This window comes from Scardinius erythrophthalmus (assembly GCF_964197995.2).
Source record: "Scardinius erythrophthalmus genome assembly, chromosome: 5".
Taxonomy (NCBI): Eukaryota; Metazoa; Chordata; class Actinopteri; order Cypriniformes; family Leuciscidae; genus Scardinius; species Scardinius erythrophthalmus.
In genome coordinates this window covers 9,481,793-9,505,419 of record NC_138225.1, presented here as the reverse complement: position 1 = coordinate 9,505,419, position 23,627 = coordinate 9,481,793, and the positions used below count along the sequence as shown (strand labels likewise).

Here is a 23,627-nt window from a genome sequence, read left to right as displayed (position 1 = left end):
AAATGGGAATTACAAAGAAGATTGGAAAAAATGGAAAGGTAAGTCAAGAGAAACAGAAGTAGACGCCTTGATAGTCTCAATGACTGTCTGTACCATTCATGATCTGCCCCAGACCTAATGCACTCAGTGACCCTAAGCTTATTTGCATTAGCATGTACGCGTGCAAGTGTTCTGCATTCGTTTTAGTGTGTGCGTGTGCGTGTGCCCTCACACGCAGTCATATACATTTCTTAGAAAGCATGTTTGAAACTCTTCCATGGTTTAGCCTCTCGTTGGGCCCCTAGTTTAGCGCAGGCATGTTTTATCTGTTCATGTGAAAGAGGTTCGGCTCTGGACTGGAGGGAGAGGTTTAGTAAACAAATATAGATAATGAAAGGGAGGGAGGGTTTGTGAGAGAGATGGAAAGGGAGTGTGGATAAACTTGTTGTGATAGATAAAAAGACTGCTGTGTTTTAAAGTAAAGTTGGCTTTGTTACCTTTTTTTTTAATTCTTGTCTACACTCTTCCTGAAATGTTGGAATTTTCTTTGGGGATACTAGGCTTTTGGAAAACTGTGCTTAAGCAGACCAAACAAGATGAAACCGTTATCTTTCTTTATTCTAATCCAGTTAATGTAACTGTTTGTTTCCTGTAGATGTATACAGAATACTTAAAATGCACTATTTAGAATCTATACATTCCATCCTAAAACACTGTGCACTGTAATAATATATTCAACCTCACATGCTTCGAGTTATTTCACAGAAATGTTTGAATCCTTGTGTGTGTTCATGTGTTTGCTTGTTTCCTATGGGTGTGTGTGTTTCTTTCTGTTTTTTCTGTAGGTGGTTTTGTGTGGGTGGGGGTTTGATTATTTTTTTTTCTCCCTTTTTGGTGAATGTGGGTGATTGTGAGTAACGGATGAGTCACTCTACACTGATGAACCAAAAGACAAAAAGACCGTAAATCATCAAATGCCGTAACAACTAAGGTGTCAGTCATTGTTTTTCAGAGAACTTGCAAATCTGAGAATGAGCATTCTTAAACTGAGTTCCTAATCAAACATGAGTATTCTTTAGATGTTGCTGGTAAAGAATTGGAAATCATTGTTTAATTATTTGTGCTGTTTTCCTAAGACTTGGTAGTTGAAACCCAGACTTGCTAAAATGAACTTTTTCATTGAATGTAAATGTATAACTGTTACTGGTCAGTATTCTCAAAATCAGCCTGGCCAATCTATCAGTATAATTTATCACTAATCCCATGCATACTCTATCAATGTTGTGCCCTCAAACACGATGTCTGTTCATAGTTGTTACAGGCTAACTGCCACAGCAAGCTGCATCTGCCTAGTAGCGAATTTCAGTTCCTGTCTAGTGGTAGTAGGTCAACGACTCTCATTTCTTAAGTTTGACCTTGCACATCTTGTATTCTAATGATGGTTTAAGATTCAGGTGAGACTCATCTGATGAGTAGTAACTTGCTAGAAAGAGCATTTAGTGGTGACCTTTTGGATCTTGTTGAAATGCCAAATCTTTCCGTGTATTACCGTGGTCTTTCTGAGACCTGTTTAGTTTCACATCCCCCGTGTCTCTTGTGTTTGGATCAATGATCAGTTGTCTTGTGACACTGTGGATGTTTGTGGCTTGCTTGGTTTAGATTTCTCATATTTTAAAAGACACAAGACATCTCAGGCATTTACTGTGATGTAGAAGCAAAGGTCCCCTGGGTTTACTTGTGAAGAATCAAGATTTTCCTGTTTGGTTTAGTAGAGCTGATTATATGGGACAGGTCTGTATCATTTTTGTCTTTCAATATTAGCAACCAGCTTGTCACGTCTTACATCTAGGTGAGAAGAAAGTTTGTTAAAGTGACAGTTCACCCAAAAATGATAATTCTGTCATTATTCACTGACCTCAAGTTGTTCCAAACCTGTATGAACATTTACAAAGTTCAGTTTTTGTTTTTTTGTTCATACAATGAAAGTCAGTGGGGTCCAATGCTGTTTTACAGAAGGTCAATCATAGAGGTTTGTTACGACATGAGGGTGAGTGAATGATGATAGAATTTTCATTTTTGGGCGAACTATCCCTTTAAATGTGTGTATGTTTGTTTGCATGTGTACATGCTTAAATTGTGTCGGTTCACCTGATTTATGTCTATTTATGGCGTGTTAAAGGTTCATTGTTCGTCAGCATTAACAAATATTGGCACAAATCATTCACCTGATAAATAAAGTCCAAAGACACCTTGTGGCTTAACAAAATAACGCTTGTAGGAATGTTGCCATGTAATCAGTGTTATGTCAGCTCCGCATTGCTGAATATTTTGTTAGTGCTCCGGTTTCGCTCCTCTCAGCATAGATGCGCCGTAACTTGCAATAGGAAGGGTGAGGTTACTACAGGGCACAAGAACTGCTGTGTCACGCTGAAAGGAGTGAGGGATTACGCTTAGACGGGCCAATGTGTATGTGTGTAAGGGGAGGCACATCTACATTTTGTGTTATGACACATCTGCCCAGCCCTCTATCGCCGACTGGGAGCATTGAATGATTGTGGTGACGCAACTGCAACGTCATAACGGTTCCCACTCTCCGTTTTCCCTCTCTCTCATTCACGCACTTCTCCTCCGCTGGTGACTGCACTTTACCTCTCCACTCGGGCTTTGGGTCTGTGTATGTTTGTCCATGGGGTTGCCTTGCCTTCACTGTGTTGATGGTGGCGATCCAACTGGCAGGACTCAACAGCAAGAGAGCGAGCGGGAGAGAAAGACACTGATCAGAAGGAAAGACGACAAAACGAGAGAGTTGCGGACATGGCAAGAGGTTATGCGGGTTAATACAAATTGCGTGTTACGCAGTGTGTGATCGCACCCTCCTAATACAAAAGCGATTCTACCGAGGGGCTTTCTGGCGACTGTCAAAGACGATTGCCATGTTTTTCTCTGAACAGAACGAGTACAAAAATAAGCTCATGGAGAAAAGGGAGAGGTAAAGATAGAAAAGATGCCAGCAAAAGAGCGAGCGTGAGAGACCCAGCTGAGAAGCTTCGGAGTTCAAAGAGATGGGTTGGCATGAAACAAAGTGTTTAGGAAGGAAAGAAAGCGCAAGAGTGCCTCAGAAAAGGGAAAACAGAACACGATTAAGACTGCGAGAATGAAAGCAAATTCGTCTTTTACACTGAACACTCACTTACCATCGTGGTATCTATCTTCTGCTCTTCCCTAGCCTTGAGTCCCGCACACGAACATTGCCCCTTCTGTATCGCTGCAATAGCACCTCGTCACGCTGCCTCGCTTCCGAGCAGAATAAACACCATCGACAAGTCAAAATAGTTCAATAGCAGCAAAATTGTGCATAAACGCATGTGTGTTATGTCGTTCGTTGTCTTTTCCCTCAAAACTTTGAGCTTCCTATTTCTCTGCGGTTCCCGTTAACCTCCCTGTACCTTGTGGTTGCTTCTGACAGTCGCTGTGCTTTCCCTCTCACATCCTGTGTTTCTCGGCTTCAAGACTTGTTTGCTGCTGCTTGACTCTTATATCTGTGGTCTATATAAGCGCACCCATGTATATGCTTCGTATATGATGTAGATGACTGCCATTCCTTTCACGGTTTGACAGTCTCACATGATTTGGTTTAAGCAGCAGCACTTGTATATGTTTTGTCTGTAAGCATCTTCTGCCAGCTATCATCTGTTCGAAATCAACGTCTTATGGTGTTTTGCAATATAAAGCTCATGTCAATAAAGAGTTCAAATAGACTGTGAATTATTGAGCACGGCACTATAATGACAGGAATAAATATATCAGAGCCATTTATTTCCCTTTCTTTTTTTTTTTGGTATTATTCTTAAACACTGAATGGCAGCTGCTGTGTGATGACTGAGTAGACGTCTGCATTTAACCGCTGCAGCCTCCATCTTATGGAGACCAAAACACCTCTACAATAATATAGCTGCTCATTTTTGTTTTGCATGCATCTCTGCTTTCATATTTCATCTCTGCGATCTGTGTTCATATGTGTTCATGTGCTTTATTTAGCACAGTAGCCATCCAGTCTGCCTCTCGTGCTTTCTCTTGCTCTCTACGCTTTGCAGCAGCTGTATTTCCTGCACTATCCACCATTCCATCGTACGTGCCCAGTGTGGCTCAGATAATGGCCTCTCTCACTCTGCACACACAGAAAAGAGGAGGGGGAGGAGGAAAACGAAGGGAGGGAGAAAATGAGGGAGGGGGGAGGGAGTGAACGAGCAAATGAAAGAGAGAGAGAGAGAGAGAGAGAGAGAGAGAGAGAGAGAGGTGGGGGCTGTAAGGCAAAGCAGACGGTGAATGCAAAAAGCAGAAAGAAGAAGGAGAATATAGAAAAAGGGAAGGGAGGAGCAGAGAGACATAATGAGAGAGGGAGAAAGAGAGAAACGACAGTGGCGATAGGAAGAGAAACAGAGCGAGTGTGTGTGTGCGTGGGGGAGGTGTGTATGACAGAGTGCGTGCGTGCGTGCGTGTGTGTGCGTCCGTGTGCCGCACTGCCTGGCTGACTGAGAAGAGAGGGAGAGAAAGAAATAAAGAAAGAAAGAAAGACTGAAAGAGAAAGTACCCATAGTGGATTTCCACCAGCTGGCTTCTTCTTCTTCTTTTTTTTTTATTTGGCACTGTCTTGAAAGCTGTATTCCATGCACTTTCTTGTCCACATTTCCCACCTTTGTCTCTCCAGCAACGTTATTGGTACAGCTAGACCACTGTGAGTAGACGCCAATCTGTTAATTTCTCTCTCTCTGTATGCTTGAGCTTTGTATTTTGATTGTGAAAGACACCGGAGTACGGGGGAACGGGAAGGGGAGGGGGGGTGTTGTGTGTCTTACCGTGTTCAGCTGTCTACTATTAGGCTTTAAACCCCATCCGCACTCTCTGTTTTTGTTTTTTTTGTTTTTTGTTTGTTTGTTTGTTTTTGTTTTTTGCATTGTGCTGTCAACCTCTGAGACAGCTGTTAATTGTGTGTAATTTCTGAGACATAGTAGATGCAACATAGAGTTTAAAGGGCACCTCATACTTCTGAGTAAAACCGGTTTTACAGTCTCTTCTGGCTGGGCGTGTTAATGTTTTGGTAGTAGTAGTAGCTCTGTGTCTGTAAGAAGAGGGAGAGAGTTTTGGCAGCGATCAAAGCCCTGGCACGCCTCAGATAATTGCCTAAGCACGTGCTTTCTGCTGTCAGACAGGTGTGTATTTGCAGGTGTACGGCATATATATGTGTCACTGATCCAAAAAATCTGATACGCATCTTGCATGGCGCATGTAGTAAATCAACTCTCTGTTTAGAATACCAACTATTTTGTGCTTTTTTTGCGTGTTAGTGTGTTCTAGTGAACTCTGCGGTGGCACTAAGACTATACTGTGAAAGTTTTCTGCGTGATGGTATGCACGTGGGTGCTTATTGCATCACTGAAAAGAGGAAAAATAGCCTGTTGTAACAATTGTGTGGTTCAGCTTTTTTGAAGAGTTGAAGTGTGACCATTGTTGGTAAATGGGGTACTAGTCTGACACATGCTTTTGAAATGCACGTACACACACACACACACACACACACACACACACACACACACACACACACACACACACACACACACACACACACACACACACACAAACAGTCTGCTCAGTGGCTGGCACACTGCCCATGGGGTTCCGAACAGGCACCATCAGTTAAGGTGAATTCAAAGTGTATGAACAGCTTGCCAATCAGTAAAACCCATGTAAAGGCCTGTCACAATGAAGACACAATCAGCGAGATTTAGACATTTAGTTACAGAGCTATTAAACATTTAGACAGGTTAAGACATTTAGTTGCATAGCTATTAGATTAGAAGGGTGCTTATGAACATGCATGTCTTGTCTCCGCAGTCTAAACAACTTCATTTAATGGAAAAAAATTTATTATAGTCAAATATTGTAGATGCTTCTACAGAATTACTGCTTACGACGAAAAGACAGAGTTATGTATGTTAGTGGTTTTTTTTTTCATGGGTGTTTTTTATTTATTTAGTTAACGTGATAAAACCACAAGGTCCTCTTTTCTAAGATATGCTTTCACGATGGACAAAGTTCTCTGTGTTTGTCTTCTGTGCAGTAAACAGGTTTTAATTTCATCCACTCTTTCACATAGAAAGAGGCACTGAACACTGAAGGCATTATACAAATCATTTACATAAGTGTATAATAATATGGTGTGTTTTAGAGATACATAATCACTTAAAAGTGTCACAAAATGGTTGCATGGTGATATTGCTCTTTAACTTATCTGGAGCCAGTTCAGAGTTTCCACAACATTCATTTAACCCTTTCAAGATAAAAAGCACAATAGAGACCAGCAAAGAGGATATTTGCAAACCAGGAACCAGGAAGTGTTTCTCAGTATGTTTACTTTGGCATTACCAGTTGTATTGTAATTGTAAATATGGGGTTGTATTTGCATGGGACAGTTGATCTGGTTGAAGCAGTCTTCATTGTGACCTTGAAAAATGTACAGGTAGGCTCAGGTTATTTTAGTAGCATCTGCCCAATGACAAATTAAATTAGACAATACAGCGATAAGCAATTTTATGTTCTCTTTGCGGAATGTGTTTTCTTGCGAGCAGAGAAAAAAAGACAAAGAGAGAGCAAAAGAAGAACATAAGACAACTCAGTGATCTCCATGGGACAAAGTATTATGTAGTCATCTCTCAAATCAGGCAGCAACTTTACTGAGAATACCAAGATGAATCAGTCCAACAGGTCAGAGTATGTTGTTTAGTTAATAAAGGTCAATGATTATGTCACTATTCCAGGACAAAATGCTATGATGTTTGTTTGAATTAGTCTGCAATTAATAAATTAAAATAGTATTTGCCCTATATTTTTTTATGTAATCAATGCATAACACATAGTTGATACAAAAGGTTTGAGAATAGTTTAAAAGGTTTGAAAAGGATACACACACTCAATACATATAAGTAAACTGTCAGTTTGCTAAATTGTCAAGTAATTTGTGTTTTTTGCTCTTCCACAGACTGTTTCTGTGGTGGGTTCAGTGGATGGCCCCAGAGGAAGAGGACAGATGGAAATTGGGTCCCATGATCGCCTGGAAGAAGGCATGTTAAACCATGAACTGCCTAATGGGCTTAGCAAACATGCAGCAAATGAAGAAAATATTTGTGATGAAGAAGTCAGGGGTGTGGCCAGGGAGCAACACCAGCACAACTACCATGAGGGGGCTGGATGTATTTCCCAGACACCAGGCTGGGTCCCTGAGCAAGCTGGGAAGTCTTCAAGTCCTGAATCTCAACAGGGTGCTTGGAGTGGCCAAAATGCCAGCACTCCAGTGAATGATGTGGATATGGAGGATGCACGAACCCTGGTGGCCTTTTCTGCTACTGTTGGCTCACTGCCACCTTACACCAACCATCAAACTTCTCAGACTCCTACAGCTCAGCTGTATGAAAGGTTCCATCAGGAAATGTCTAATGGAGGTGAGGAGGCCAGAAAGAAAGGTGTGGATGGTGAGTTGTGCCCCCCTGAAGATCTAAACACTCTTCAGGCAGCACTGAGCAAGGCCCGTCATGGCCATAAGCCACCTAACTGTGATTGTGATGGCCCAGACTGCCCTGACTACCTGGAGTGGCTGGAGAAGCAAATCAAAATGGTGGCTAACTCCCAGGATAAAGGTTCCTGTAAGATCACGGGTGCTCCTCCACAGCCACATGCACAGCATCGCTATTCTCAATCCCAACCACAACAATGTGGAGGTAACCTCTTGTGTATGCAAGACACAAATCCACAGCCCCTTGTTAACCAGTCTTCTGCTCCCAGACCCTTTGGCCCACCAGCACCTATTCCCTGCTCCCCTAGTGTTCTGTCCATAGCCAAGGAAAGAAATGTTAGTTTGCAAACAGCCATTGCAATTGAGGCTCTGACCCAGTTGTCTGCCACTGTCCCACAAACTGTTGTTCCTCCAGGCGAATCTTCACCTGCAAATCACCATCAGCATCTGCCAACCTCCTACCCCCAGAGTATGCCACAAGTGGTCTCTTCATCATCTGGTCCTTTTTTTTCCTCCTCTGCTATGCCACAATCCATCCCTTCAGGACGTTACCCCAAGGAGGTATCATCTTGGGAGCAGAAGAGACCTCAGTCTCAGGGTGAGGCCCCTGCACCTAACTCATCTCACTATGCTTCCCCATACCCATCCTCCAAGTCCCCATTTTCAAGCATACACCCATCCTCCCCCAATCCCCGACCCCAGCAGTGGAACCAGGGCACAGCTGGAAGCTGCGAGAGAAGCTCCCCCCGGAACCCATGGATGATGGAGAACACAGAGTCCCAGCTTCGTTTTGTAAATCCATCCCAAGGCAGCAGTGACCCAGTGTCCGAGCTAAAGCAACTCCTTGGAGACACCGGTGGAAAGTACACCAACTCAGCCTTCAAGTTCCCACTCCTTCACCCCAGCTTGCAGGATGGTCGCAAGGGCAGCCTTGCTGGGATGCCTCACATCAAGCAGGAGGCAGACACAAAGGAGTACCTGGGCTCAGGATGTGCAGTCATGGGCCAGGAGGGGATGGTAAATGGCCAGCAGCCATTCCAGGGTCAGCAGTTTTCACCCACCATTAGGCACTCAACTCAGGCAGCACTACAGCAGCACCTTCATCATAAACGTAACCTCTTCTCTAATCCTCCTGCCTTTAGTCCGTTAGCCCCCATGGCTTGTCAGAACCTTCGTAAATGGTGGCCACAGTCTATTCCAGAGGGTCCTGTAACCATCAAACAGGAGCACAAAGAACCCAAAAAGAAAAAGGGTGCTCAAAGTTCTCCTCTTCTCAAGCAGTCAGTGGGTGGGCTATTTGGTCCACTAGGCACACCTCTACCAAAACCCAAACAGATTGTTATCAAGAAGCATAAACAGAAAGCTTCCCAGCCAACTTTTCTCCCACAGAAACAGATTACAATATCGAAACCTCCCTTCATCTCCCCAGGATATGCACCATCCCTCTCTCAGCTTGTTCCATCTCTACCAGGCATGGAAGCTGGGCTTCCCCCCTCTCAGGTGGCTGAGAGCCACCCAGCTCCAGCTCAATCTCAGGAATCAATTTTGAATAGCAGTAGTGCACCTATCTCTGAAAATACTCATTTTTCTTCTACCCCTGTGTCAGTTCTAGCACCATCCACCCAGAAGGTGATAGCTTGCTCAGGCCCAGCAGGGCCAAATGACAGCATCCCAACAACCAGTATCACGCCTCAAACCTCTACAACACAGCCAATTCCTTCTCTGGCTGGCCTCAGTAACCTAGATCCAAAATTTGAAGAGCTTATTCGCCAGTTTGAGGAGGAGTTTGGGGACACCATTTCCTCAGCTTCTGCAGCAGAGACCCCAGAGAATGGCCCTGCTCAGCCAGTGGTGACCGAGTCACAACTAAACTCAGGACAAACCAGACCCGAGTCACCATCCCCAAAGCAGCCAGTTAACTGCCCTCCTGTTCCCACAAATGAGTCTGAGCCCATGGATGAAGGTCAAAAGGACATGACTGAAAGACTGAAAGAAAAAACATCATTGTCATCTGAGGAGCTCTGTACTGTCAAACAGGAAAGTGAGGAATGTGAGGTGGATGTGAAACCTTCTGGGCAGCTCCTGTCTGTAGCTAAGGATGCATTTCTGGAGCGACAGCACCCCTTCATCACACCTTTCTCCCCTCCAACTAAACGTATAAAGATTGAGTCATCTGGTGGCGTGACTGTGCTTTCCACAACTGCATGTTTCTCTACAGACGGAGAGGGGGATGATTTGAATACTCCCACCAAGGATAGCTTTCCCTCCTCCCCTTCACTTAAAGGTTTTCTTGAGTCACCATTGCGCTACCTGGACACTCCCACCAAAAGCCTACTGGATACACCTGGGAAAAATTCCCAACCTGATTTTCCCATCTGTGACTGCGTAGGTAAGTGTGAGAGAATTCAGCAAAAAAAAAATTGGACCAAACTGGGAAAGAACACTTATATTATCAAACAGAATAAAAAAGCAGATAAACAGACATTGAGATTTTGTGACACTATAGCACATCACCCCAGATCCCCTTTCAGTCTACTGATAAGGCTATGAGCCTCGCATAGCTAACCCACCTAACCTTATCTTTTTGCTTTATTTTAACCACTGACATTTTTCAGCTCAATTTATATTTTAATATAGTTTAGCTTCATTGCAGTTAGCTTTATTACCAGTATATGTTAGGATTAAGGTTATTCCAATAGACTACAACATAGACTAAATTGATCATCAAAATTCCCTTCAGGAAGACCAAAATGTTTCTTTTTCATCACATAATTTCTGCATCAGCACATTTCTCAGGGTAGTGTTCGGCCATGTCTGAGAATGTGCGCTCTATCAGGGGCCGTGCATTGCTCTGCAGTCTGTTCTCTGTGCCTCTTGCAGATGAACAATAGTTTTAAAGAAAGGAGCCCATTGTAATTCTTTGGGCCAGTGCAGTGCAGTGCCTTCTGTCTATGTTCAGGCTATTGGTACAGTGAGTACAGCTAGTTTTCCAAAGGAGGCAGTAACAATGAAGAGAGTCTGCTCATATATCATATGATATACTGTGGCTAGACATCAAAGAAGGGAGGGACTAGGGAGGACAGGGTGAGAAGAGATGGTCTGCAACCTCTCAGCTCAGCCCTTGTATCTCTTATTTTGTCATTTCAGAGGCTTTGGTGAACTGTGTGAAATTTTTCCTATTGCATTGTTTGATTGCATTGCAACAGCTAAGAATTATTTGCAAATTTCAACTGAAGATATTCCAATAAGCTGTCCTCATTATATGAAACATATTATATGTGTGATATGTAATTCCAAATATGAAAGAAATCAGTTAAGAAAGTGTTCATGCAAGGGTAGTAAGCTGTGCCTGAACACTTGTTGGAGCTTGACTGTTACTAAAAGCAAAGGACAATAGAAGGGAGGTTTCCATAGTGAATCCTTATAGCACTCCGTCAACACCACAGGGAACACCCAGTGCCATTTGAAACTTACAAACACACCAAACACGTTCCATATGTAGTACATTCAGCAGTTCTGATTTTTACATGGGAGAATATATCTAGTATATATTTTTGACTGTTGTATCTTTTTTCTCTCTCATAGTCTGTGCTTCTCAAAATTACTCAGTTTTTCCTATTTTGTTAGCTATTCTTACATGTATTGTTGGTACAGTTGGTATTTTACACTGCTGAGTAAGCAGGAAGTATGCCTCCACTAGATGTTTCTCTTTTCTCACAAACACTTTTTTTCATAAGACTTTCTCTCTTTTTGCTCACCCACACACATGACTGACTCATACTATCGTTCTAATGGAATTACACATTAGCCATCTGAATTAACCATCATTGTAAAAGAGTGTGTCCATGCTTTAACCTGCATTCTCTTTCACTATCTGTCTCTCTTAGACCAAATCCTAGAAAAGGACGAGGGCCCATACTACAACCATTTGGGGTCTGGGCCAGACATACCTTCAGTCAGAAAACTGATGGAAGAGAGGTGAGATGCACAAGTCAGCTTTCTGAATCATTATTGCATACCATAATGTCTCCTCCACAGATTTTTTTTTGTGGGCATGTTTGTTTGCCAACACAACCTGCAGGACATGTAAGGACCATGTGGGATCCTACTTTAAAATCAAGTTTTTTTTTTTTACTTTCTTGATCTACTATTAAAACAATGGAATTAGCTGAAGAAACTAGTTTGAATGTTGAATTTAATGGTCAGTCTGCTTGCTTTTACTCTTGCAATTGCCTTTTTTGTCTTGTTCTTTTTTTAGGTAAAATGTTAACCGGAAAAAAAAAAAAAAGTCAGAAAATATTGTCATGCACATTCAATGAGACAAACTCAAATGAAAATCCATTTATAGATTACAATATATTTTTCTACTGTTTAAACCAGAAGTTATTAAACTTCTGAAACCACAGAGGAATACTGCTGATCCTACGTCATTTGCTTTAAGAGTTCCCTAGTGACCCTTTCATTGTTCTGTGAGAGTTGTTTGGAAGCTCTGGCAGTTGGATCCTGGCAACAGATTCTTAACCAGCCTAGGATAAGCATCTCCCTTTTCTGCCGTTTGCTCTCCCCTTCCCCTCCTCCCACCTTCCTTCTCTATGATCTTGTCCCCAGGGAATTCCTGACCCAGAATCCAACAGGAGTAACAGGAAATATTGGCATCAGCAGATTGACACAAGGGAGAGACAGGGAGATAGAAAGACAATGAATAGCAGGGGAAGAGAGAAAGAATTTAGAGGAAATCAAAGAAGGAGGTGGTGAAGTGATAAAAATGGTGGGGTATATAAAAAGGTTATATATTAAAACTTGAAGCAATGAGTATCCTGTAGTTGTTGTTTTTCCAGATACACATGGCAAAAGGAAATAACATTTCCTTTTCAGCAGCGCTGTCATATGGTGTCCATATGTTCAAAATGTTCACTCTATTTATGCTGCAAATCAAGTTAATTTGCTATATCGTTAGCCTCATAGCATAATTGCCTAAGAAATAATTAATTAAAAAATGACTTAGGCAATTATGCTATGAGGCTAACGATATATGATATTACTTTATAGATTCCCTGAGGTCTGAAAACTTTTACTTATCCTTAAAGATCCTGTGATCATTCAGAAGTGAAGAGGAATATGAAAAGCTCCACAGGGTGTTGCCCCCTTTCTCCTGTAAGCATACAGAAGCTAAGACTTCCTTGACCCATTTAGATAGAGTATCTCCACCTTTGCTGACCTCTGGTACACTTGTCCACTCTCATTGCTTTATTTGAGTGCTGATTGAGGGCATAGTGGCTGTAATTTCTATAGCTTGAGCCATCTCCTCTGAGACAGAGGGGGAGGTGGTGGGTAGAAGAACCTCCCCTTTGTTTGTCTGTCAGACAGTGGCTAAAGCCTTCTTAAGCCTAAGCCTGACCCTTTTGTGGCCTTTGACCTTATAGCCCACCCCTGTGGATCTTGGAAGCTTCTCCATCAGACTGTGTAGATAGAACTGAACATTTATACTTCCCACATGCTGCTGTCATGCTCATGCACTGAGAGTTTCATTTGAGGAGACAAGCAATCGTTGACTGCAAACATGGGCCATCATACACAAATGTGACCCTGGATCACAAAACCAGTCACAAGTAGAACAGGTATATTTGTGGCAATAGCCAACAATACATTGTATGGGTCAAAATTATCGATTTTTCTTTTATACCAAAAATCATTAGGATATTAAGTAAAGATCATGTTCCATGAAGATATTTTGTAAATTTCCTACCGTAAATGAATAAAAAAAATATTTTTGTAAGTGAATGCAGCACAATCGTGAATTTTTTTGCACTCACAGATTCCAGATTTTCAAATTGTTGTATCCCGGCCAAATATTTGGACTGGTTTTGTGTTCCAGGGTCACAAATGTGTGTAAACATTAGGACTGAGTATCATCAAGTACTTCACTATATGACATGCATTGCGTCACATGTGTAACCATGACATGTGTAAGCACAATATCATAATTGCATTACTGAAGCTATTCCTGCTTTGTAGGAGAATGGAACTCCCCACACTGGCTCTGACTGCCAAAAATCTGTATACAAGTATACAATGTGGTTTAATCTTTAATCTCAATCATTAAGATTGAGGAGGGCGGTTGTTTTCATGTTGCATTATCAATCTGTGTAATTTGAGTTACATATGTCCCCTTCTCTCTCTTTATTATTCCAGGTATGGGGAGAAGGGTGAAGCCGTTCGTATTGAGAGGGTGGTTTACACAGGACGAGAAGGAAAGAGCTCTCAGGGATGTCCTATCGCTAAGTGGGTAAGTGTGGAAAACTACATATTTCTATTATCAATTAGTCATTTGGTTACCTGAATGATCGGACAACTAATCGGGCTTAAGAAAGTCCTGTATAATTCGGATGGTGAGTTCACATAAGCCAAACAAGCATGTTTCTTAGAACCTTCTGGCATTCAAAAACAGCTTGTCAGCATGCACTGCGGGACTATTTTAAACTTCAAAACTCACAAGGCATGGCATAACAGTCAAAGACATCCCTCCGAATAATTTCTTTACATTGTGATCCTCCCCAAGTGGGACAATAATTTACAAGTTGCATACATAGGATTTCTGTCTTCCTGCTGTAAACACACCTACAGATTAGCATCTGCCATATGCCTTCATCGTTACTGACTGTCTTTATCTCTGTAGGTGATTCGTCGTGGCAGCGAGAAGGAGAAATTGTTATGCGTTGTGAAGCAACGGCCTGGGCACCACTGTGCCAATTCTGTTATTGTTGTTATTATCTTGGCCTGGGAAGGTGTGCCCCGTGCTCTGGGAGATAAACTGTATAGAGAACTCACAGAAACCATCATTAAATACGGCAACCCCACCAGCCGCCGTTGTGGACTCAATGACGAGTGAGTTTTGAACAACTGATCGAACACAACTTTTTATTTTTATTTTTGGCCTTTTGTGTCTTCAAGAGATGTAGCAAAGAGGTCACAAGAAAATTTAATTTTGGATTGACTAATTTGTTTAATGACTGTAAAGTTGGACCTAATTTGTTGTATCACATGTGCATCAGTCAAACATCAGGTGGAGTTATATTGGATGATTTACTATAAAAATGCATTGACCTTAAGACAATTTCTGAATCATTCCTTTGATTATATTAGGTACATTTTTCTAGACTAGTTTACAATGACTACTACTTATGTCACCTATTGTAAGAGTTTATAGTTACAACTGATTAAAATAATGGTGGGTGCCTTTTGCAGTCGAACATGTGCGTGCCAAGGGAAGGACTCAGAGACCTGTGGAGCTTCCTTCTCTTTTGGCTGCTCCTGGAGCATGTACTTCAATGGATGCAAGTATGCTCGAAGCAAAAACCCTCGCAAGTTCAGACTGCAGGGAGACCACCCCAAAGAGGTTAGTTGCTCGTAAAGAAGGGGAGAATAATTATTTAATGTAATTAGTAGTTATTTTTATAAGCCCAATAAAAATAGCCATGAGTAATTAATTTTTAATTTTTTGAATAGGAGGATGATCTCAGGGATAACTTCCAAAACTTGGCCACGCATGTGGCCCCTCTATATCAGCAGCTGGCTCCCCAGGCCTACAGTAACCAGGTTTGTTGAATTTGTTTGACAATTAACAATAGTCAGTGTAGTCACACTACACTGAAGGGTTCACAGTTCACACCATTCAGGCACATTAAACCAAATATCTTTTCTTGTAGTTTTTTTTATTGCGGTTTATGTGATCAAAACGTGTATTATTTTAATGTTTCAGAACTTTATATTTATAAGGAAGTGTTAAAGAAATAAACAGAAAACTCATTTATTTATTTATTTACATTTTTTTTTTTCTGTGTTTCTCAGTGTTTAAATGAGAACATTGCTTCAGACTGTCGGTTGGGTTTGAAGGAAGGACGGCCATTTTCAGGAGTCACTGCATGCATGGATTTCTGTGCCCATGCTCACAAAGACCAGCATAACCTTCACAATGGCTGCACTGTGGTACGTTATTAATTTTCATTTATATGTACATGTATTTGTGTAAATAATGTGCGATTATATACAGCGTATTTTTTTTTTGTCTGTAGAGGCCATTTTAGATGTTTTACTTATTTTTTAAGTGAATGCTCTCCAGGGCTGTACTGTGATCACTGCCTGGATTACTACTGTTACAATACATGCATTGTGAATTATTCATGTACAAATAAAAAAGCATGAATAAAAATGATTCACTTGTCGAGTTTAGAGTTGTTTTGTGTGAACATTTTTGTGTACAACAGGTAGTATGAGTTAGATGCACCCTATGGTGGAAGTAGTTGCTATTTACTTTAGCCTTACACTTCCTAATTTTGTTACTTTCAGGTGTGCACTCTTACGAAAGAGGACAATCGCTCAGTGGGCACAGTTCCAGAAGATGAGCAGCTGCATGTGCTTCCACTCTACAAGATCTCTACAACCGATGAATTTGGTAGTGAGGAGAACCAGCGTCTCAAAATGCAAACAGGAGCCATCCAGGTGCTCTCTAACTTCCGTCGAGAGGTTAGAAAACTTCCGGAACCTGCTAAATCCTGCCGGCAGCGTCGGTTGGAGGCCAAAAAGGCAGCATCAGAGAAGAAGAACAGAAAATTGCAGCTCGCAGAAACCCCAGAGAAGACTGTCAAGATGGAGATGCACCACATGGAGTCACCCCACCCTCAGCAAGGCAATAAAGGTCAGTGGTTAAATATTAGTTTAACTCTATATTAGGGGTGTGATGGTACACAGAAGTTACGGTACGGTACGTACCTCGGTTTTGGGGTCACGGTTCGATACAAGTTCATTACAACAGGAAAAAGCAACAAATCACCAAAGCTAGTTTTTTTTTCATTTATTTTGAACAGACATCAATGCAAATTACAGTTTGTTCCACCAAGCGGCATTTAGTCCCCTAGTTGGTACAGTACAGCCTCCTTTATTGTAATAAGCACAGAGCAGTAAACAGAATGCACTTTTGCATAGGTCATTTTTTTGTAGGGCTGATAAAAAACAAAAGGTATTTGGTCACAGTCAGTTACAAAACTGAAAAGCATCTCTTGTGTTACAAAAGTACAAAATAAATAGAATAATGAAAAATAAAACGTAAAACTGCAGAGATTAGTTTTTTTGCACTCCTGTAGTGCTTTTCTGCCTAGCTCCGGTTATTGGCACATCTGGATGATGTCGTCTGATATGTGTTAGCATGTTGGTCGGCAAAATCTTCGGGTCTTTAATTTAGCTGAAGTGGGAGTATTTTAGAGACGTGGACTTTGGACACAGTGGTGTTATTATTTGAGTATTATTTGCCATTCCAATTGAAGGTTTGGAACTCAATAACTATAAAGTATACATTTAATTATACCTGTCAACATTTGGGTACCAAAATACGGGAAACTTGTCACATGGGGGTGTTGGGGGGTGCTGGGGGGTGCTGGATGGCAGTGGCAGGCTAAATGCACATTAATTGCGCAGATATTAACATAAATAAATACATAATATTCAATAAAAATAAAAAAAACTGGAAGAAAAAAAAAATTATTGCACACATTTTTTCTGATTAATCTCAATTAATCACCATTAAAAAAATATAATATATTTTATAATGTAATAATTTCACAGTTAATCTCCAAATTAATGTAGAAACAACATAAAGACAGTATATTTTAAATATTTGTCTGACAGGTAGGAAATATACAGAAATTGAATAAAGTTATCAAACAGTTTGCACTGCATAAATTTTAAATTATATATAGATTAATCTTTATAAAAGTTACAAAAGTTCTTTAGTCAAGAGCAGCGAGTGTTTTTCTCTGTTACCTTTGTTCTTTGATTAACAGACTGTTCAGTCTGCTCTTACTCGACAAAACGGACATTTCGGCATAATTGTGTGTTAGTGTTCCCCCTTAATGTTTCCATGGCGACGCGTCATATTTGTCACGTGACACACCGCAGCCACAATAACACTTTATGACAGATGTATCACTTTTATTTTGTTTTTCCTTTTTTATTCAAAATATTCACAAACTTGTTTACCATGTTACCATGTCATATAAATTAGGGGAGTTTCACGGGAGAAATAACAAAACGGGAGGGGGGCGGGAGATGGGTGTGAAATACGAGACGGGAAAACGGGAGTGTTGACAGGTATGCATTTAATATATACGTTTTTTTTTCTTGTTTATCTGTTATCTAGCTATTCCAAAACAAGAGGTGAAACCAACCATCAAAAAAGAGCCTGTCGACCGCTTCCAGCCCTTCAATGGAGCCGTACATGGCTACCCAGCACTAAGGAACGGCAAGACAACTCCTGATCCCCACAGCATAAGCAGTTCGTTCTCCTACCCTGGTAACTATGCAAGAGGTCGCATCCCTACCAACAGCCAACCTCCTGCACAGAGCCCCATCAATGGCTTTCACCCCAACCTCCAAGAAATACGCTACCGATATTACAACTACCCTCCTAGTGCACTTTTTCCTCCTGAGCTCTTGGGATATGATAACGGAGCCTGGCCCAAAGCTGGAGAACCCTCTGCCACACCATTTGACCAAAAGCCAGATGTTCGGTGTCTCCAAGCCACACTGGCACAGGCCTATCACAGCCGTCCTGGGCAGTCACAGCAACAAATGGCTAATGCATCCATTCAAGGCTACCCACACCCTTCTGAGATTTCGCTGTCTCCTGTTCCACCTAGTCGTACTCCATCAGTGTCACTTGAGCAGACCCACCGCTCAACACCAATCATCAAGCAGGAGCCCATGGATGTGCCACTATATGATGGCAGATCGGATGGGCAAGCTCAGAGCTGCCCTAGCACTCCCAGTACCACGCCAAAACCTGAAGGCTGGCCTGAGCACAAACCAAATGGCAGCATAGTCTCTAAAGGCTGGGATGGAAACATCAGAACTGCAACTAATTTGCCTTTCACTCCAGATAAGCAGAGGCTCCACCAGCAACACCCACACCAACATGAACAACTTCAGTATCCACAGCAGCAACAGTGGAATCCCTGCCCTAACACTCTAATGTCATCCCCTGCCCCATCTCCGTCCCCATCCCTAAAAGGCAGTCCATCACCTGCACCCTCTCCACACCCATCCACCCCAAGACAGTGGGGTAGCCCTGCCCCTAGTCCACAGCCTAAAGCATGGGGTCCTTACGGTCCCATGGGTTACGGCACTGGTGGTATCAGGCAAGGCAACCCTGCTGGTGCTTTCCCAGATAAAATGCTTTCCCAAGCAGGTGAGAATTGTGGCTCTGCACCTCTGGGACTCCAGGAGAAAGCCTGGAAATCTGGTGGTGGATCAGCAGCAGGCAGCACACCATCTCCAGCTCCTGAGGGACGCTTGTTTCCTGATGCACTGCAAAGGTCGAATGGTCAGGCATGTTGGGACAGTGAGGCAGAGACCCAGAGTGAACGTGACCCTGAAGAGGATGAGGTGTGGTCGGACAGTGAACACAACTTCATGGATCCCAACATTGGAGGAGTTGCAGTTGCCCCTGCTCATGGCTCTATCTTGATTGAGTGTGCCCGTCGGGAGCTCCATGCCACCACACCACTTAAAAGGCCTGACCGTTCTCACCCAAGCCGCATATCCCTGGTATTCTACCAGCACAAGAACCTGAACCAGCCCTGCCACGGTATGGCTTTGTGGGAATCCAAGATGAAACTCCTGGCCGAGCGAGCACGACAGCGGCAACAAGAAGCAGCTCTTTTGGGTCTCTCACAGGAAGAAATTAAGGCCTATGGGAAAAAGCGCAAGTGGGCGGCTGGATCAGCAAGCCCATCCCCTGGACAAACCAAGGACAAACGAGAAGGTGTGATGACACGAATGGCGCCCACACAGCATACCACCACCGTAGTCACTGTTTCACCTTACCCGTCCACACACCTCACTGGTCCTTACAGCCGATTCGTGTGAACTCTTGTAAACTGTTGCCCCCTAGAGCCAGAGATGGGAATAGAAATGATAAGGATCATGAATCGTACACCTTTACCATTTGCTTACCCTCTTTTAGCTCTAACACCTCTCAAGCCACCACAAGGGAGGGATATTAGAAGAAGGGGCACTTTTTCACTTTTTTTTTCTTTTACCTCAAATTTTGGCAGCAGTTTGGGAACTCCCCAAACGGACACGCTGTCAATGGTGCTCTTGCTCTCTCCAACGTGGGAGGGATTTCCATAGCTACCCCTCCTTCAGTGAATTTGATTATTATTGCTCTATTATCAATATTATTACAATTGCTATTGTTACTGTCAACGTTGATATTACAGGTATTGTTATTATATTATGAAGATGACTATTTTTTATTTTAATGTTTTTTCATAATTTTTATTAATATGATCCCCCCCCCCCCTCTAGACTAAGAGGGACTTCCTTTCTTCATTCTCACTTGTTCATTATGAACATGAGAACAAGCTATTCAGCATTGTTTGTCGCGCTTTTCACCTCTCCCAACCCCACCAATCTCTATATTAATGAAGCGCCTTCACATCATTGCAAGTCATGTTTATGTGACTGCATTAAGGCAACTATAGAGTATTTGCTCTATATTGCGCTAGTCACCGAACACTTGCACAAGAAAGAAAGGGCCAGACTCCAGCTCGGGCCTTTCTGTTTGGTGCCACTCTAATGAAATCTGTGAAGTCTCTCATCCCTTCAAATGGTGCTTCTTTTCTGTCTCAAGTGTCTCTAATTTTGCCCTCACAATATCGAGGCAGGTGCTGGACCTGGGTGCTCTTTAGCAGCAGATGTCAGTCATGTTCAGTGACGAGGACCTCCCAGTCCCGGTAATTGGTTCAACCTTAAATCATGTCATCTGATTGGTGCTGACTCATTTGCCTGCAGTTTCATTGGTCATCCTTCACTACCCATGTGACATTTTTAGACTAAGTTCTCTAAGGTGCTGATAGTGCTAGCAAAAATTCACCTCCATAAAACCGCCCTAAAGAGCTGCAGATAACCCACCATTGGTCTTAAGCTTGTGATTTCCACATAGACTGAACAATCCAAACATGGCTCAAACAGGGAATTCTAAAATCATCAGCCAATTTTTATTGGTTTGAAATTCTGCAATCTCTGCTTGATTTACCCTAGATTTGCTCAAATTGACTGTAGTGCAAAGACCTTGAGCTGCAATAGGCAAGAAATCAGTATTTTAAAAAACATTGCTGCAAAATTGTCATTACTGATGAGTAGATTTGAAACATTAGTGGATCTGCTTGGTTTCAGTCAGCAGACGGTCCAAAAAAAGATCTACACAGGGTTAAAGCTAAAGGGGGACTTGCCTAACTGGTTCCCTTAGTTAAACCAATAATTGGTTTTATGTATGGGATTCCCAATACAACCAGCCCTGTGTAAACTGAACATGTCTTCCATGTCCAGATTTATCTGTAGTTACCCATTTGTGATAGACAGAGCACATTTCTTGGAGTTGGTGCTACTATGAGTCTTTAATGCTCCTGTAAAGTTGCCCCTCTCGTTGTAAGTAGCCCTCTTCTCTCTTTTTGCCCTGAGAGATCACCCACACCTGGAATTCATGGTGCTGAATGTCAATGCATACAGTTTCAGCTCAGTTGTTTGTGCGAGTGTATGTAAAAGTACACGATGCATGAGTGTGTGTGTGTGTGTGTGTGTGTGTGTGTGTGTGTGTGCGCGTGTGTGTGTGTGTGTGCATTTGTGTATGGATTCCTAAACATGCACGCTGGTTAGAATGTATGTGTGCCAGTGTGAATGCCTGTCTGTGAGCTTCATATAGGGAGCAATGCAGGGCTGCCACTGGTTTACACAGGGCTTTAAGATGCTTGACACTCACAGAGGAGAGATCCTGGTGCTCATTAAGTGGTCCTAATGCTCTTTACCTCATGTTGTACAGACACTGGTCCCAGTCACAACATGCTACAGACACACGGGCGCTACAGACTGCAGGCTTGCTGCCTACATCCACATTCGTACCTACTTTTTTATTATTATTTATTATATGATAATGATGATGATTATTGTTATTGTGATTGCTGTCATTTTATTTTTTGGGTTTGTTCATTTTAGAGAAATTGTAAATATTGAAGAGAGGATTTTATAAAAGCACTTTTAATCTTGATTTTAATGAGAGAGAAAAAATAAGAACGGATTATTGACAACTTGAAACCTAGTTTTTGTTTTAAAGGAATTTTATTGGGAGAGATAGAAATGTAAATAGTTAAATATTTAGGTAAGATTATTTAACTGGTGAGGGATGATGGCCTAATCATGAATGATTCCTGAATTTTTAGTCTTCAGTTGTCTGTATGTCAAGCCGTCAACAACAGATCACAAAGCAGGATGCTTTGTCAGTGTACTCAAGATACTGCTGTCCTTCCTTTCGTGAGTACTGTACTTACACCAATACCTCTGTACTACCATTGTCACCGGCTTCCTTCCCCTGCATCTGATCCACATCTATAAACCATAAAGTAATGGTGAACAAAGAAACAAATGTGAGCATGTTGACTAATACAGTTCGCAAGGATTCAGGACTCGCTTTTTTAATTTTATTTCTATTATTATACATAAAGGGATTGGAAGTACATCTCTTTTACATGAAAATTGCCCATAGAACCGAAAATAATATCAGGTTTAAACTTGCAGCTTTCAGTTCAAATCTCCAGGTAGATCATGTAATGCTGATTTTTTTTTAATTAAATATTGTGTGGGGTAAGTTTTACAAAACTCTGAGTCTGCACTGACATTATATTATCTAGATTGTCATTGTTCTATGAGATGTGAGACTTACCCCTGAAGTTGAGAAAAAGCTGAGTTTCAAGACAGCTCTTGAAGCCCGGTGCAATTTTATTCACCCTAAATGTCTTTTGAACCATGGTGCTACCCTCTAGAGTTCATTGTGGAAATGATTCTTGGCAAACACTGTTGCTAAAGTTCTTGGGCTCTTAAATTGATGTGAACTCGTTTTGAGAGTATTTGAGATGAAAACCTATATGGTGCTGATCATTTTAAAATATTTTTACATAGTTATTTCTGAAACACTTCTGATGGTCACAGTTTTTAAATAAATAAATAAATGAATAAATAAAAAAGCACTCCAACTGATCGTTTCCCTTTTTAGCCATCACCCTAAATAATTGAAATGGTACTTGAAGAGCATGATCGCAGGTAGAGGAATAGGTACTCATGCTTTTGATGTGAATAGACTGTTAATTTAATATTCTGGTGCTACCTAAACTGCCCAGAAATGTTTTCACCCATTCTGAAATTTTTATACATTTTGTCCATTTAATTGAATTTACTCACTTTTTCTTTACTCACATTTGGCCACATTGTCACACAAACTCATACAAATACACACAAACACATCACTCTCACATACACACACTACCCTGCCCCCTCAATCAGCACTCACTGTTATGAGTATAAATCATGCCCAGTTTAAAACATCAAAAGGACAAAATGTCTAAAAAGGAAAAAAAAAAAAGAAAGAAAGAAAAAAAAACTGGCAGCTACATTCCTTTATGAGTTAAAGATTGTTCTTAGTTCTATTTTTCATGTTGAGTATGCAGTATGTAAAAAGTGTTATCTTTTGTTTGGTCTCTCTCCTTGTAGCTGTATGGTGTATTATGTGAATACATAGTGTATGTGGTAAGATCCACAATACTGTTTTATGTTCTAAACTAAGAAAAAAAATAAAAATTTAAAATTAATAACTTGTGTGGCAATGTGTATTCATTTATTGACTGCCAATCTTGACAGTTCTGTTGTGCATGGGAAACTATACGTTATTGCTGTACATCAGATTTTATTTGAACTACCAGTTACTCCATTTGCACCTAATTTCAGTTATTCTTGTAATTTCAAAAGTTCTTGTAGCTCTGCAAAAAAAAAAAAAATCATTCGGCGAAATAGCGCCCCCTGCTGGACACTTGTGCAGTAAAAAGTCATGCACGCTTATGGTCACGCAATTCAAAATGTAACCATTTTAGGTATAGTCTTTTTTTAAAGAATAGTCTTTATCTAACCATTCCAGGCAAATATTTCTGTTAGAACTGAATTGGAAAAAAATTCCTTGCATGTGAATGAGGATTTCGTGTAA

At 41.5% G+C, this 23,627-nt stretch overlaps 1 protein-coding gene across 3 annotated transcripts in view; it reads left to right on the top strand.

Moving 5' to 3' along the window:
• tet3 (tet methylcytosine dioxygenase 3) overlaps positions 1 to 23,212 on the top strand; it is a 31,781-nt gene extending 8,569 nt beyond the window's left edge. For 2 of the 3 annotated variants that reach the window (XM_081365615.1, XM_081365616.1), the window contains exons 3-11: positions 7,016 to 9,935; positions 11,434 to 11,524; positions 13,739 to 13,832; positions 14,223 to 14,431; positions 14,792 to 14,942; positions 15,053 to 15,142; positions 15,395 to 15,532; positions 15,893 to 16,241; positions 17,739 to 23,212. In XM_081365615.1, coding sequence (XP_081221741.1) covers positions 7,064 to 9,935; positions 11,434 to 11,524; positions 13,739 to 13,832; positions 14,223 to 14,431; positions 14,792 to 14,942; positions 15,053 to 15,142; positions 15,395 to 15,532; positions 15,893 to 16,241; positions 17,739 to 19,465 — 5,721 coding nt within the window. In that variant the 5' untranslated portion in view covers positions 7,016 to 7,063 and the 3' untranslated portion in view covers positions 19,466 to 23,212. Of the gene's footprint in view, positions 1 to 4,333; positions 4,715 to 7,015; positions 9,936 to 11,433; positions 11,525 to 13,738; positions 13,833 to 14,222; positions 14,432 to 14,791; positions 14,943 to 15,052; positions 15,143 to 15,394; positions 15,533 to 15,892; positions 16,242 to 17,738 lie in introns of those variants that run through there. The other variant, XM_081365617.1, reaches the window with a different exon arrangement.
• Positions 23,213 to 23,627: the final 415 nt, after the last annotated feature.